The sequence below is a fragment of the Anomalospiza imberbis genome, chromosome 8 (genome assembly GCF_031753505.1).
Source record: "Anomalospiza imberbis isolate Cuckoo-Finch-1a 21T00152 chromosome 8, ASM3175350v1, whole genome shotgun sequence".
In the NCBI taxonomy this organism is placed as follows: domain Eukaryota; kingdom Metazoa; phylum Chordata; class Aves; order Passeriformes; family Viduidae; genus Anomalospiza; species Anomalospiza imberbis.
This window is the reverse complement of record NC_089688.1, coordinates 12943034-12958590: the sequence shown is the minus strand read 5'-3', so window position 1 is coordinate 12958590 and position 15557 is coordinate 12943034. Positions and strand designations below refer to the sequence as shown.

General features: G+C 35.0%; 1 protein-coding gene across 30 annotated transcripts in view; it reads right to left on the bottom strand.

The window, feature by feature from the left end:
- KCNMA1 (potassium calcium-activated channel subfamily M alpha 1) overlaps positions 1-15557 on the bottom strand; it is a 420412-nt gene that overhangs the window by 133999 nt on the left and 270856 nt on the right. For all 30 annotated transcript variants that reach the window (XM_068197370.1, XM_068197377.1, XM_068197376.1 and 27 more), the window contains 3 exons: positions 13707-13782; positions 12414-12584; positions 10670-10761 (listed from right to left, as the gene is read on the bottom strand). In XM_068197370.1, coding sequence (XP_068053471.1) covers positions 10670-10761; positions 12414-12584; positions 13707-13782 — 339 coding nt within the window. The remainder of the gene's footprint in view (positions 1-10669; positions 10762-12413; positions 12585-13706; positions 13783-15557) is intronic.

Genomic DNA, 15557 nt, shown 5'->3' with positions numbered 1-15557 from the left:
ATTATCACTTTTCTGGCAGAGCACAGTGTGTTAAACATTTATTTTGAAATACAATAACTCCTTTTACATGAGTACTTAGATATCACCAAGACTCAAATGCAATTTTAGAAATAGCAACAACCTAAAATTTCAATTGTTTAATTTTATTTAACAGGCAAGAAACAGAAGTTTATAAGAGACTCCAGCCATGCTAGTTTGTATTTAACATAGAACTTGATATATGAATGTTTATTGCTAAACTTGTTAGTCATAGTTTCTGCTTTGCCTTTTTTTTTTTTTAACATAAGTTTGAGGTGCAATAAATGTCCTTGGACTGCAAACACTTAAAAACATGAGTTAAAGCTTTCCTGTTTTATGAGATGGTAAGCACAGTATCAGAAAACAAGACATAAAATATATCAGGCCAGTCTTTTTCCTTGGGCCAAGGGGTCCTCTGGAGCTTTGCAGCCTGGCAGAGTTTGCAGCATGCTGGGTATGGGGGAGAACCATGCCTACACTGCCCCCACCAGAAGGTCTCTGCCCCTGTTTCCCTGACGGCCACTGCCTGAGTTGCCAAAGGTGTACAGGTATGACTTAGTGCATGGTCACACATAAAGCAGCAATGAAAAACCTCAGGAAGCGTCAGATTCTGAAGAGATATTTAAAACCTTAGTAGTTTACTTGATGTGAATTCTGAACAGACTGTTTGGTACACTAGACTAGACTAACATATAGGTAAGTTCTTTCTGTCTGGTGGTATTCCAGACTTTTCCTGGCTATAAATACATATAGCATCAAAAACCCACCAAGTCCCAGGGAAATTATAAATAGCAGCTAAAAATAATAATTTGTATTCCTTATACTGTCTGTGCACATTTTCCAAGATAACTGATTTTAAACTATGGGAATTATTTTCTTCAAATGTCTCCATCTATTACTAATTAAGAAATTGAACTTTCCATCTGGATAGGTTATACATTGCTTTTGACAGCAGAAATAATTCCTGATTCTAGGGGAAGTCCTTTGTGATCCAGGACAGTTAGCTTTAGCTGGGTCTTTTCCTGAATGCTCTTCTGATACAAAGCATTCCTATGAAGAAAATTTATTACCTCCCTGGCTGATTTCACTCAATATGGGTTCTTTTGTGTCATTAATTACAGTCCACATTTTAAAAGTATGGCAACACATAATATTGTATTTCCGAAGACATTATCAAAGTATCAAAATATTACAAGGTAATTCATGCTCTCAGAGACCTCCAGAGGTTATTTGCTACAAAAAGCTCCTGCGAAAAGCAGATGCATTTGGTACAATCCTGTTAAGACTCTCACTGAGTAGGGACTCACAGCAATCTGCTCCTGTGAAAATAAAACATTTGGCTGCCAAAAACTCTCACATCGGGTATCAGGACTAATTGTTTTTGGAGTGTTAAAAGGCATCTGCACTGTGGTTTCATTTTATACTCTGATTTGGAGCCGGACACAATCTATTTTTCTCTTCATTGTTATACGGACACAGTGCATGGCAGCGTCCTGAACAGTGACTGCAACAAAACCTCCTGGCTTTCAAAGAATATTTTCTGTTAAGATACTTGCATTAATTTTTGGTTGAAAACTTCTACCAAAAAAACTTCCTTTAATGTAAGTCATATTTTTGCTTAGAAGTAAAAGAAATTGAAAACAGATTTCCTACTTGCCCATAGAGAGTTATTAGGTATGTTATTTAAGAAAACTTGAAGAGTTTATATTGGAACTTATAATGTTCCAATCTGTCCTGTATGTGATTTGAAGATATATAACTTCCTCTGTTTGTTTTAGAAACCATTGTATTCACTTTTTAATTTTTTTTAAACATCCATTTTTTTTCATGCACTGAGAAAGTAAAGCAAACATAGTGGATGTCTTTTGTTTGCTGCAAAAGAGTTGGTTGTAGAAAGACACAGAATTAAGTTCACTTGGTCAACAGAAATGTCTAACATCTGCATTAAGCTTTTCTTTATGAAAAACCTCAGAACTAGTACGTTATTATTATTGTTTCTATTTTTATTCTTTAAAAACAAAATCTATAAAGTCCCTTGCCATACTGACACACATGATTTAAGAATTTAGACTTTTTTATTACTGATAGGTATTTAGGAGGACTAAATACTTAAGTTTTTGTTAAGCAGTAGTTGTCATTGGAACACATGTCAGATGTCAAACTGGTTTAATTTACCAGTGGGAATCCATATTATATGATTGTGATGCTGCAAAATAAACCTTTTACAAAGAATCAAAAGCTTATCTGGAGCCGTATTCTGTCAACCTATATGGGCTAATCCATCCTTTCCCATATATATTTATCATTCTCAAAATGAATTTCATAAATACAAAAAAATATGAAAATATTTCAAATATTAAGAATCGGCACAGATGTACACAATTGATTTCAACTGTGATTCTACATAATTGAAATTCTCTACCGTACCTATTTTTTTCCACCCTAGTATTGACATAATGATCCATTTACTAAAAACACTGCAGCTTCTTATAAAGTAAACAAAAACTGAGATTAAAAAATCCAAGGCTACTACAGAGACAAACTGTTTCAATATGAGAAACAATGAAATTAGCAAAAATTAAAACAGCTAGGTTTCTGGCATGAGATAATTGAGAACATACATACACTTAAACCATGTAAATAGCACTGTAAATCAAAACAGATCCATTCTGAATAGGACTCTAAAATGATCTTTGCATGGTTCCTCCTTCAGAGGACACAATACAAAACACAAATCTTTTGCCTGTTTGAAATATCCATTTTACTGGAATAAGTATAAAGAACCTGAAAAATCCCACTCCAACTAGTCTGTTCTAATAAATCAAAAAAAAAAAAAAATACAAAATTCTGTTCAGCATTCAGTTGAATACTTGGTGTTCACTTGTCAGGTAACTAAAGGAAGTGGGGTGTATATTGATCTAGATCCCTCTATAAAATTATGACATTTCTATCAAATACATATGCTCAGATCTTTTTGTGGTATTTCTGCTTTGCATTCTGCTCATTCCTTCATCTACTGACCATCTAAACTCTTTATAAACCAGTAGCAGGCTGCTGTGGTTGAAGCAGGCAGCAGTTCGTAAAGTCTAACAGGTTTTGCTCAAAGAAATTATGGATGTCAGTCATGTTTTCTTATTAAAAAAAAGAGTCAATAAATGTCAACAGAGATTGCATATGTAGCCTGCTTGTTTATCTAGTAGTGATATGCATTCTTAAACATGCCAGTTCACAGTACATTTCTAGATGGTAATGATTTACCAAACATTACTCAGGATTCTGATAATTCAGCTCCAAACTTCACGTGTGTGCTTCTGTGTCTTTCTCTTATTCCAATATAAAGTCCCCTCTCAGAATAACTCTGTCAGAGTAGTAAGTGCTGTGCAGCCACAACTTGGAGTGTTTCCCTTTCTTTTTCACAGAAGACTTGATCCCAAGGATAATGGTCCTCTAAGGATCTCTTATGTAGCCAATGTGTACAGTAAAAAAATAATTAAACTGTAAGCTAATTTCTCAACCTGATTCTCCCATCAGGCTCTATAAATCTCCTAGTAAAAAGGAGACAAGCAGAAAATATTAAAGGATATAGCTAATTGACTGTCAAGCAAGTTTAACATTTTTTTCTCCACCTGTTTGTCCAAAAGTAGATTTTTATTATTTTCTTTATTCCTGAAGGATTAAAAATCTCAAAAGTGTAGTAGTTACTCAGAAGTGTTGCAGACACTAAAATATGTATCATCATTAAAAGCATACAAGCATATGGCCATACCTGTCCGAGGAGATGTAATTGAAGTATGTGAAAACAAATCTCAGGTACTTTTAATTTCTGTAAATTGGACCTGAGAGCTTCAACTGTCAGCTATTTAGGAACCAGAGTGTACTTGTGCAGCTGCTGTGCTTAATTCTGACAGAAAATATCTGTTCTTTCCACCAGGTTCCATGCCTTTGGATTCTCTCTTAAGTCATGAATAAAGAAAAAGGAATTAGGTAATACTGAGAAGCACTGAAAAAGCTCCATCCAATATATGGTGCAAAGTACAAATCAGTGGAACCTTACTGGATCCTACATCAGATTAACACAAGTAGGAAATTGCTAATGTCAGGCATTTGAAATTTTCTCTGATGCAAACATTAAATCACTTTGTGACCAATACAAGAGTGCATTTCAGCTCCTTTAACCCAGGATAAATAGCACACTTCTTTGTTTAAATTGCACATTAGAGCTTTCATCCAAGTCTGTTTGCAATGGCATGCTATCCTACATGACTCACTCTGGGCTGCTTTGTTTATTTAAACTTTGCTCAGCTACAGCTAGATGAATTTATCTAGCATTTTTATGATCATGATCTAAAGAATTTTGTAATGTTTTTCTATAAACCAATTTAAAAGTTAATATTCTTTGTTTGATGCACACCTCCAAACCAGCCATAATAAAATAAAAGCACAGTGATTTGGTTCCTCAAGAGTCTGGATTAGTGGAGCCTTCCACTATAGCTTAAAGTATGAATATTAATCCTTTCATTCAGTCTGAATGGCAATATTATTTAGAGTATTTCTGCTTTTATGAAAAATACTACAACATTTAGGCACAGCACATGTCTATCACCAGAAGACAAAAGTGAATAGTTTTACTATAAACAGAAGAAAAAAATGCTGAACAGCATGCAGAAGGAGCCCATACTAGAAAGCTTACAGTTAAATGCAGGGGTAATCGACACCTCCAGCATTAGCATCTCACTTGCAAACAGACCTTAATTGACTGCTCTAATCACTCCAAACCCTGGATTTCATTTTTGTAACATTTTGTGTGGCAGATATCCCAAACACAAGCCATCCTGCTTTTGCATCTGAAATCAACTTAATTTCTATTAAATACATTGCTTTCTCCCATTATTACTCATTTTCAAATCACCTTACATGTTTTTTAAGTGCTTAATGAGTCAAAAAATAATTAAATCCTTTGTAAGCAATGCAGGAGTTAGGAAAGGCTCTTAAGATTTTTGAGCATTTCATCCATGAGCAGAGCCAGTGCATTTCTTTCCACAGAAATCATCCCAAAATGTCATGAGTAATTTTCTGCAACAGAACCTGAGTGAAAGCAAGAAGTCTCTAAAAGTTGCTGAACAATTAATCACTTCTGCCATCTCACATTACACAGCCTGGAATGCCATGTACTGTATAGTTTGTAGAATATGGTAGACCAGCAGATGTATAAAGCAGATTCAGTCTTTCTTGGGTCAAAATTTAAACAGCATCTACTGCTATTTGATGCCAAATCCAAGAGGGGTTTTTCAAAGTTTAGGAAAAGGAACTTTTAAAACTTCAACTGGAAATGCAAAAGAAGCGCTGTTATTGTAGGAATGGAACGTGGTATGAGACCTCAAATACACATTTGAAAGTCATAATGTTCTTATATGTCACTTCCCACACTTCCTTTCTTACTTTCAAAAGAATGGATATAGTTCAGTATGCACACAAAATTGAAAAAAAAAAGAAGTTTCTCCTATTTCTTCTGTCAGTCTATTTAACACTCATCAGATTTTCTTTATCACTAAGTGAAATTTCATTTGAAAAAGTGGGATTAGAAGAATGGCTAGCAGATGAGAAATAGAGACACCCCTGGGATCATAATGTAATCCATGTCACATTCTCTTATTACATTCTCATCCCACTGAAAAAATAATATCTTACATATTGCATCCAATTATTTAATATAAGAATTTAATGTCACTTTCTTTGGAGCTATGCCTCTCATTACTGCAGCGAATGGACCTTTTCTTTGGTTAAGACTTAACTTTTTTTTTTTCTAATTTGTAATGAAATTCAAATGTCTAATGAGTCCAATATGGCCTGTCAACTTAAATTATCTGTTTGTCTTTCTGTTTACCATATCTATCTGTCTACAGTTTTTATTTTCCTCTGTGAAGTTTAGTTATTGAATCCCATGTTTCCTTCTGGAAGGAATTTCTAACAGATGATTATTTCTGTTGATATGGTGATGATTTGGTAATTTATGGCTTGTAAATTTAAGAAATCTGCAGAAATGTCTGGGAAGCAGAGCAGATCATGAAAGAAGAGAAACAGGAGGTTCTAATACCTTATACAATTTAGAACTGTGGTTTCATTAAAAGGCATTTTTAATCTTACATATTAACTACAATAAAGCCTCTGGATAACTTATTTTTACATCTTTTGAATCTGCAATGAAGTCTACCAGAAACCTGTACTATGGTGACAAAGCAAGCAGTTATATAAACATAGCCAGAACCACAGAAGGGCCAGGTTGGAAGGGACCACAGTGGCTCTTCTGGCCCAACCTCCCTGCTCAGCCAGGACATTGCTCTCTCTGCCATACCTATTCATGCAAAGCTGGGTTCTACTTTCTGCCCTCATAAAGACTTTGCATCGGATTTGAAAGCAGTTTTGTATAAAAAATATTTTAGTCCATGGAATTAGAAGTCATTAATTCAATATAAAGACTGAAAAAAATCAGTAAGTGATCCAGGCTGAGTTCATCAGCTAACAAATGTTCTTTCCATATGCTTTCTAGAGCTTTGTGCATGCTGATTTATACAATAAGTTAATATTTTCAACTGGAAAATATTTCACAGAATTAAAATCCAGTCTGATTGTATGCACACTCAAATACAGAAATGGAACAAGAACAATCTTGATTCAAAAGTAAATTAGTAAAGTACAGAATAAAATTTTAATTATGGATTATCTGGATCTTTAACCACATCACATACCACACCTCAGTAATATGAATATTATAAATAAATAAGAAAAAAAAAACTTGTTTGTTTTTCTTTTTCCTTAAAATAACACCAATGATCTTGTAAGTCCTATTTTGGCCGGAACCAAATGTGTAAGTTCCAAAACAAAAATAGTGCTATATCAAAAATCTACTTTTCCAAACCCATGACTTTCTTGAAAAAAATAAAGATTCATATTTCAAAAGAATTAAAGCCTGAACATTACAGAAAAGTAGGTAATTACAGCACTTTAGAAATTCCTCCAGTTATCAATGCCCCTTCTGGCCTTCCAGAGGTATGAATGCATGAACAAACCTGCAGGTTTAATGTTCTGCTCTAAAGCCAGCTATGGGGACAGAGTGGCAGATGCCTTGTCATCCTTTTATGGTACTTCACTTTAAAATGATCCCTTGAATATTAACTCACAAATTCTACAAATAATTCAGAGAAAAAGCCTAAACAAAGTCAAAATAAAAGCTTTAAAAATAAAAGAGCTAAATGTAGGCAGGGTGTAAGAAAGCATTTTTGGTTGCTTATTTTTTTTTTTTTTTTGTTGTTCCAGATTATAATTGTGCCAAATTCAATACTCATCATTAAATGTGTACATCTGGCCTCAGTTACATTTTGTAGAGATATATTGGTATGGATATTCTGGTATAAATGCAACAGTAAGTACTGCTGTGTATTTAATAGCTTAAGATGAAACTTCAAAGACTATAAAGAAATTCCTGTTTCTTAGAAGTCTCCTTACAATAATACTACAAAGCAGGAATTATAACTCAATTTAAAATCTAAAAAATTCCCTGTCAACTTTCACAAGTAAATGAACCTATTATCTAGTAAGTTTAACCAGTGATAACCGTCTAAAAACCACTTTTATTTCCAAAGCTTGTATCTATGGGTCTTATCTAAGACAAAAATAAAGTTCTTTATTATGCAAAATGAATCCTGTATAGTTTATGATCCTTTGGGGACTTTATTGGCTGAAAAGCAAAATGAAATGCGAGCTCGAATTTGATGTGTTTGTTATTTCTCTTCTTAAGTTAGTGAAGTTTGAATCAATAATTCTTATGCACACATTCTAGCTCCTTTATAGTTACAATTCTGTAGTAAGGCTCTCCGTAGTATTAAAGTCACTTAGTGCAAAACTCAACATACATAATCATACACTGGTTTTAATTTTGGACCTAAATGTTTAATAATCATGTTATTACACACAGAGTTTAGAAGGCAACATGTTGTGCTATTTTCCTGGCATGGTTGCTAGCTGGGGTTAAACCACGACAATGTATAAACATATATATAGATGTAACAAAACAGATTCCATGTATTTATCTATTTTGTACAGAGTTTAAAAGTACACATATTTGCTGTTTCAAGGGCTGAAACTATATCTTCCACCAAAATTCAGCTGTTTTCATATTGGAAATGTATATAATCTGGAAACTTTCTGACATTACAACAACTGTAGTTTCTCATTATTTTTGCTGCCAGAATCTATGCTTGGTTGCTCAACTAAAGACCTTATACTTCTAATTACTACCACATGCCCGTATTCCAAGCAAAGTAAAACTTATTGGTTCTGACAATGCATTCTCTCAACACTGAATTCCAAATGAAAACTTCAATTTTGGCCAAACATAACATTTCATCAATCTTGTTCTACTGACTGCAAAAGCAACATCAAACAAGGAGTCCTAATGGCTTTTTACTGTGCAGTTCCCAAGCTTAGATTCTCTGATGAAAGACCCACATGAGCAAAGGACATCTTTAAACTACTTAGTAATTAATAATTGAACTAGAAAACAATGCATAAAGTAAATTGAACAGTTTGTATTCTGATGGCAGAGATGAGTTTCAAGCAACAAGTTACACGAGCAGGAGAGATCAGCAGAGAAAGCACTGACAACAGAGTGTGATAAAATCAAACAGACAATACATATAAAGAAAGACAAAAACAAGTGAAAAAATAAAATTAAGCACGCCCCAAAGCTAGCAGAAGCCTGTAATCTGAAGTTGAGCTTTTCAGGATGTGGGGTTCTGACTGGAGATCAGGTCCACATTTAGAGACATCTGAGCAATGCTGGGTACTAGTGACAATGTAGAAGGGGAGGGACAAACTCTGTGTGTAAAACAGGTTTTAACCATATTCCCCTCTGCTATAACTGCTTTAGAGCTTTGAAGCAGTGGGATACATTTAACAGTGGGATATGTTCTGAGTTTGAAAAACTTCTCTTTGAGAAAACAAGTATGAATATAAATATGATACTGTCCTGACCTCTGTCACAAATAAATATTTTGGGAAATTAACAATACTACTCATTCCCAGAAATAAACCAAGGCATTTAGTTTGTCTAGGTAAGTGATGCAAGTTTCCAACATCAGTGTTTATAGTTTACCTTAGACAACTGAGGGTATTTCAATAAATGTACATATTGAAGTTTACCATCTCATTGCTTGAATATTATTGAACAAAAAATAGTATAAAAGTTATATCTAATTTTAAAACTTTGATTTATCTACATGAAGATACAAAGTAGTACTCTAGAATTAACTCTGTGGGACATTTACAGTCTTTCTGCTACATAGAGAGAAGAAATAACTTGATAAAAGCATAATCCACTTCAACAAAATGTTGCATGGGTTGGAACATGAATGGATTTGAAAGGAACAAAGTAAAAAATATCTTGTTGAAGTAAGAAGAGAGGGACAACTCATTAGATAAATTTCTTGGAGTACTTTATTTATATCATACATAAAGGACTCTCTGACTAGACTTTCAGGGCAAATAGACTCTGCCAGTGGATGTCACAATGGCACATAATGAAATGAAGGATGGCAACACTAAAGGTGATATTGTGCTGTATCTCTATATCACCAAGGACATCTAGTTCAGTAAAGGCTTTATCCCAGCACACCAGGAGCTGGGAATACCGGAAAGAGCTAGCTTCAACTTGGTCAAGAAAACAAGCAGGCTTTCAAAAGAAATGTAATGAGGTAATGTGGTCCAATAAAATTTAACTTTTGCCACTGGATAAAAATAGTATGTTTGGTTTTTTATCATACTGTTTTGATATTAATGTTACTGCCTGCTCTTCTTCAGATACGCTTAATGTGATACAGGGAAGAGAATTGCTTTAAAATCCCTGGTCACAGGTTCTAAGCTCATGAGGGTTTGCAATATCCACGGAAAGTCAGAAAAAGCTGTATGAGATCTGAATCTGCTGGCTGAACACTGAGAAACAGGGTTATTAGACTTCTTACAAAGTCAGTCCAACCGAACAAACTGGTAAATATATATCTCCTATTTTGCATTCAGTAAAACAAAGCTTTCTGAAGAACTGAGTTGTCTGAAAATTATGTGAATTATCTTTGTCATTTAGTTAAGAGACAAACCACACGACATTCTGATGCCCAAAATGGTGAAGTGACAACTCACTCTTTCTGCAGAAGTTAACTGCATATGTAATAACAGCACTTTTTACAAGATATATCGGTGTAGTCTGAGTGGTATCCAGGTTCTCTTGAAGTTGGGACAAAATGTTGTGACTTGTACCATAGCACAGCCCAGGTCTCTAATTACAGTGTGACAACTCTCCAGTGGTAACATCTGATGTCAAAGAACACAGCCTTGCAAGCCGTGAGTCAGCTGTTACCACCTTCAGGGGCTCTTTAGAGTCCCACAACCACACCTGGTCTTTTTGGACTTACTTTCTGCCTCGGGTTGAGTTAAAAGTTCCGCCGTATTTCTTCCGATTAAGGATGAGAGCAGCAATTTCTGGCACGTAGCGAGCAAACATTGCCTACATGCATGAAACAAAAACACAAAAAAAAAAGAAAATGGCATGCAGAGAGTGTTCTACTGCAGCAGAGGCAGCAGAGCCTCTTGGGATACTTACTTTCTTCCACTAACCGCACTATAGGAACCACCATATTTCTTGCGGTTTCCTATTAACTCTATGATTTCAGGGACGTAGCTGGCAAACATGGCCTAAGAAGAAGATAGGAGACAGAAGAAAAGACTAAAAAGAGAGGCCAAAGAAAGGGGGATGATGAATATTTTCAGAAGATATATATTTTTAAGATCTGAAAATGCAAAAGAATTAGATCTATGCAGTTGTTTAAAAATAATTTTTTTTAAAAATGAAAAAAAAATTCTTATCAAACAAGAGGGCTCAGTGCAAAAGCTGGTCTTAGAGAAGGTACACACCTTATAAATAAAGAAAATGGTCAAAAGAGGAAAAATGGACATGTAAAACAAAACAAGAACAAAATTATTTCAAACTGGTATCTAATCACAAAAAACAGTTGTCTATTTCTTCCTGAAGAGGGGAGGGGGGAAAAAACCTATCCCAGCCCCACTGCAAAAAAAACAAAGCCAAGTATTATCGTTACTGTTACATATATCGTTACTGTTTTCAAATACAGATTCTTCCCCCCCATTGTAAGAATTTAAAAGAAGACAAAAACAAGATTAAATCGGGGGTTATTTCCCCATCAAGAAACAAAAAAATCACCCCCCCCGCCCCCAAAAAAAACTTTTCCAAAAGTTCTTGGGTTTAGAAGGATTGGAATAACATGTGATAGAAAAAAGGTTTTGAGGAGAAAATAAAAATTATTCTGCCATGTTTTGTCCAACAAACAGCTTCCTTGTGGCTGGATACTTCGAAGAGCTACTGCCATTTGACATGATCTTTGTCTTCACATGTCAAAAAACAGAGATGAGAATGCATATATGTAATGCTCATACATATCTGTGAGTGACTAGTATATGGCATTCATAATATTGGTTATATACATATCACCTCTGTGAGATGTATGTATATGTGAAACCAATGGATGAGGGTAAAGTAACAATGTACATAAGTGTGTATAGGCACAATATACATTACGAGTCATCTGCATAGCATTTACCTTGCACAGGGTAAATACTAAAATAAACCTTGTTAGTTTAGAGAACATTGCAACAGGTGTAATAATATTGCTAGCACTGAAAAATAATGGAAAAGTTGGCAAGACAAACAGTAACTTGGGTGCTACTTGCATACAGGACAAAGAACACGAGAAATTGCTGATGTAAAAGGATACTGGTTATGGTCATGTGATAAACTGTGAGCTAAAATTGTACTACATGACATGAAAGGATGTTTGAAATTAAAGAGAATGTGGTTTGCCATCATCTGGATCAGGCAAGCTGCTCTTTAAGGCAGTCCAAAGCCACAGTGTTTGTTGGAATTCTGGGAAGGAACACAGAAGGGTGGGTAGGACTTCTGAAACCGCAAAGTGCCTTTAAATATCAATAGCAACCTCCAAAAGTGCTCTAAAGTCAGTAACTAAGAAGTAGAGGACTACAAATAATATTCTATGTTGAAATATTAAGGCACTTCATATATTCACATGCATTACCCATTTAAACAGATTAGAAAAATTCTAATTCTGGACTAATTTGACAAGCTCTGCCAATATATTTATCTACAGGAAAAAATGCATATTAAACATACTTTAATGCTTTATAATTAATTTCAGTTTAATAATCCAGATTATGGTTCTCTTTACAACATATATCTCTACAACATTGAGATATAGAGGATCAAGTTTTAAGGCAACTGGAGTATTAAGAAGAAAATAAAGCAGAATTTTTACCAATCCCCCAAGGATGAAGAAGACCATGAAAAGGCGACCAAGGGTTGTTTTTGCATAAACATCTCCATAGCCAACAGTGGACATTGTAACCATCAGCAAATAAACACATTCCCAATATGTTAGCGGTTGATTATTTTGGAAATTTTCCCATGGATCCCCTGAGTTCTCCACCTACAATGTACAAGAAAACATATAATGAATTATATTAATTATAACTGAATCTAATTAACCCCAAATTAACTCTACCCATATATGCACGTGCCTGTGTGTGTATATAGATATATAATTTGGCATATAATATGAATCTGAATCTTTTCCTGTGATTTATTTTCATCAAATACAGAACTCGACCCTGTGCTAAATAGAGCTCTGCAGTTCTTTTGCCAATATATACAGCCTTGCTACTCAAATCATTTATGGGAAGTATCTTTTCCAGGCACCACTAAATAATGTAAATTACTCATGTAGTTAGGCAAGTTCATTTAATAAAAATGTGTGCAGAATATTTTCAGAGTAAATCTTACTTTTAATGCAATTATACTTCTCAATGCTTTTGTTTTGAAAGATTACGTAGCTATTGAAGGCATTCCACCTTTAGTGGAATGCTAATACTTTTTCAAAAAGCCAGCCCCTGCTGAGACAAAATTATAAATTTGTCAGTGGGAAAGGAGTTTGCAATCTAAAATTCGTTCCACAGTAAAAGGTTGAAGTTTGAGTATTCCTACAGTAGAATAGAAAAGCTTTTGTTGAAAAACAAAGGAAAAAGAAATCCAAATCCAGGAAAATAGCATTCCCTTGCTTTTGATGTAGTATTTAAGGGGTGATGTGCTCTGTTTGTTTAAAAATAGAAAAAGGCACTGAAATGCTAGACTGAAATGCTACATTTGCCCAGAGGGGTGTAAAAATACGGTTCTACGTGAATGAGAAAGAGATCATAAATTAAAACATTCCAGATCTCATCTCTGTGAGGGCGAACATTAAACGACTGATACAGGAGGAAAAGAAGGCATTTGAATTTCATCCCGCCTAGCTGGAAGCGGCTTTTCCCCAGCGCCGCCGAGCCGCTGAGCGCAGCCGGCGGCACCGCGGCGCTCGGGCGCTGCCGGGCGCACAGCGCCCCCTGCTGCCAGCCCGCCGCGGCCGGAAGGAAGAACCGCGGCTCCCGCCGCCTGCCGCGAGTGGAAGAGCCCGCGCTGGGGGAGCCTCCTGAGCGCTCCCTACCGGCGGGGCTCGGCGCTGCCGAGAGCAAAAGCAGAAAAAGTCAACGCATGAAGAGTTTCCAAATGCACTCACCAAATGTATGAACCCAGCTGCTGTCAGCCACGTGCTGATAAATATAGAGCACAGATTCACTAGCTTGATGGAATTACTGGAAATAAACCAAGCAAACAGGAGCTTAGATTAGAATTTGTCACATATTTTTTATAGGCACCTGTATACAACTGCAAATTTTAGACTCAAGAACCTGATGATTATTTCCCAAAAGAAAGATTCTCTAAAAATGTACAATATGTGTTATTTAATGTACAATATGTATTATTTTTCCTTTGGAGAGTTCACATTTTCATAATTTAGATACCTTGAAAAGAAAGTCCCAATGTGTGAGAGCAGCAAGACAAACAGAAACCTTAGCTACATCAGTAGCCAAAAACAACCTAATAGAAATAAATAATGCTTTCTCACAGATAATTTGGTTGCCTCTCAGTACCCTCACCTCTTCATTTTTCACTGCTATACACTCAGAATTATTCACATATAAATACATAAAAAATACATGAGAAAATTATGTTTCCCAAATTAAAGAACTAAGGTATTTTACAGTTCCTGTGCAAAGTCCTAAGTATTTTCCATATTATTCTGCTTGCATGAACTCCTATGGAGCTCTTTAGGGAAAATTCACATTAAATTAGAGTATTTCATACTTCGCACTCACATTTTTCTCTGGAAAAAAAAAAAAAAAAAAAAAGAAAAAAGTATAATTTAAACCTACCAAAAAATCTACAAATGCTTTTTAGTCACACTGAGTAGTATTTTCCCTATTCTGGCCAGAAGTGATTTTGAAGCAAGGACCTCACTCAGTTCAGCAGGAAAATACCACACTTAAAATTTCCTGGAAGAAATTCAGATAAAACCTGCTCCCCTCTCTTGTCACAAAATTCACTGTCCTAAGAAGGCTATTCAACAGAAACAGGAGGAACTGCTGTCCATGTATGACTGTGTTTAAACAACCTTACCCATTCCTGTTTTGAAAATATTTAAAAGAAGGTATAATACCTCAGAAAAGACACCACAATTATCCTTAAAGCAATACCTTAGAAAATATTGAAATTGAGAAAAAAATCACTCTCACTGTTAGCAGTAGTAATTTTGTGATAGAATTAATGTTTCTGTTTATAACAACTTTAAGGACAATAAAAATGCATTATTTTCTGAAAAAAATAACCTGTAAAATTAACCAGTACAGCTCCTTAAAAGACATTTTTAAAAGTTACAGTTAGTAGACATATGGGAGTACAAGAAATAGAATATGACTGGGTAATATGACAGACGATTAAATGAATACTGTACTCAAAAATAAAATAGCATATCAGCAGTCTTGTCATTAGTGTTCACCAATATCAACATATATTTCTTATTTTTCTCTTTCTTAAACGATGGTTTATTAAAGTCCCTATTTTCTTAGTGGTAACATTCATTTATAGCACAGGACCCTAACCAATGGATTCATGGATTAAACAAAATCAGAGGAGTGATGCTGATGGAAAGCTCCATTATGAAAGGCTGAATACCATTCTTCACCTGAGCTTAGAACATGAGATGTTCCTGATAAAAAATTATGTGTCTGTTGGTCTCTTCGTATCACTGTAATACCCATTAATAGTAACTATTTACATGACTTGTTTGGTACATTTTATTTTTGAAGATTTATTAAACACTGTGCCTTGTCTGTCCTCTATGAAATACTCCCTGTGTTTCTGCCAGAGTCTAAATATAGATGAAGGATTAGTCATAAACATTTTCCCCCTCTTTAAGCTCTTTCCAACATCTGTGCAAAATCCCTTACTGTGAGCCCTGCCTAAGCCCCTGCAGACTTTTTGAAAAATATTAGAAAACAATGAAAGAGAGAAATTTTTCAACTAAAAA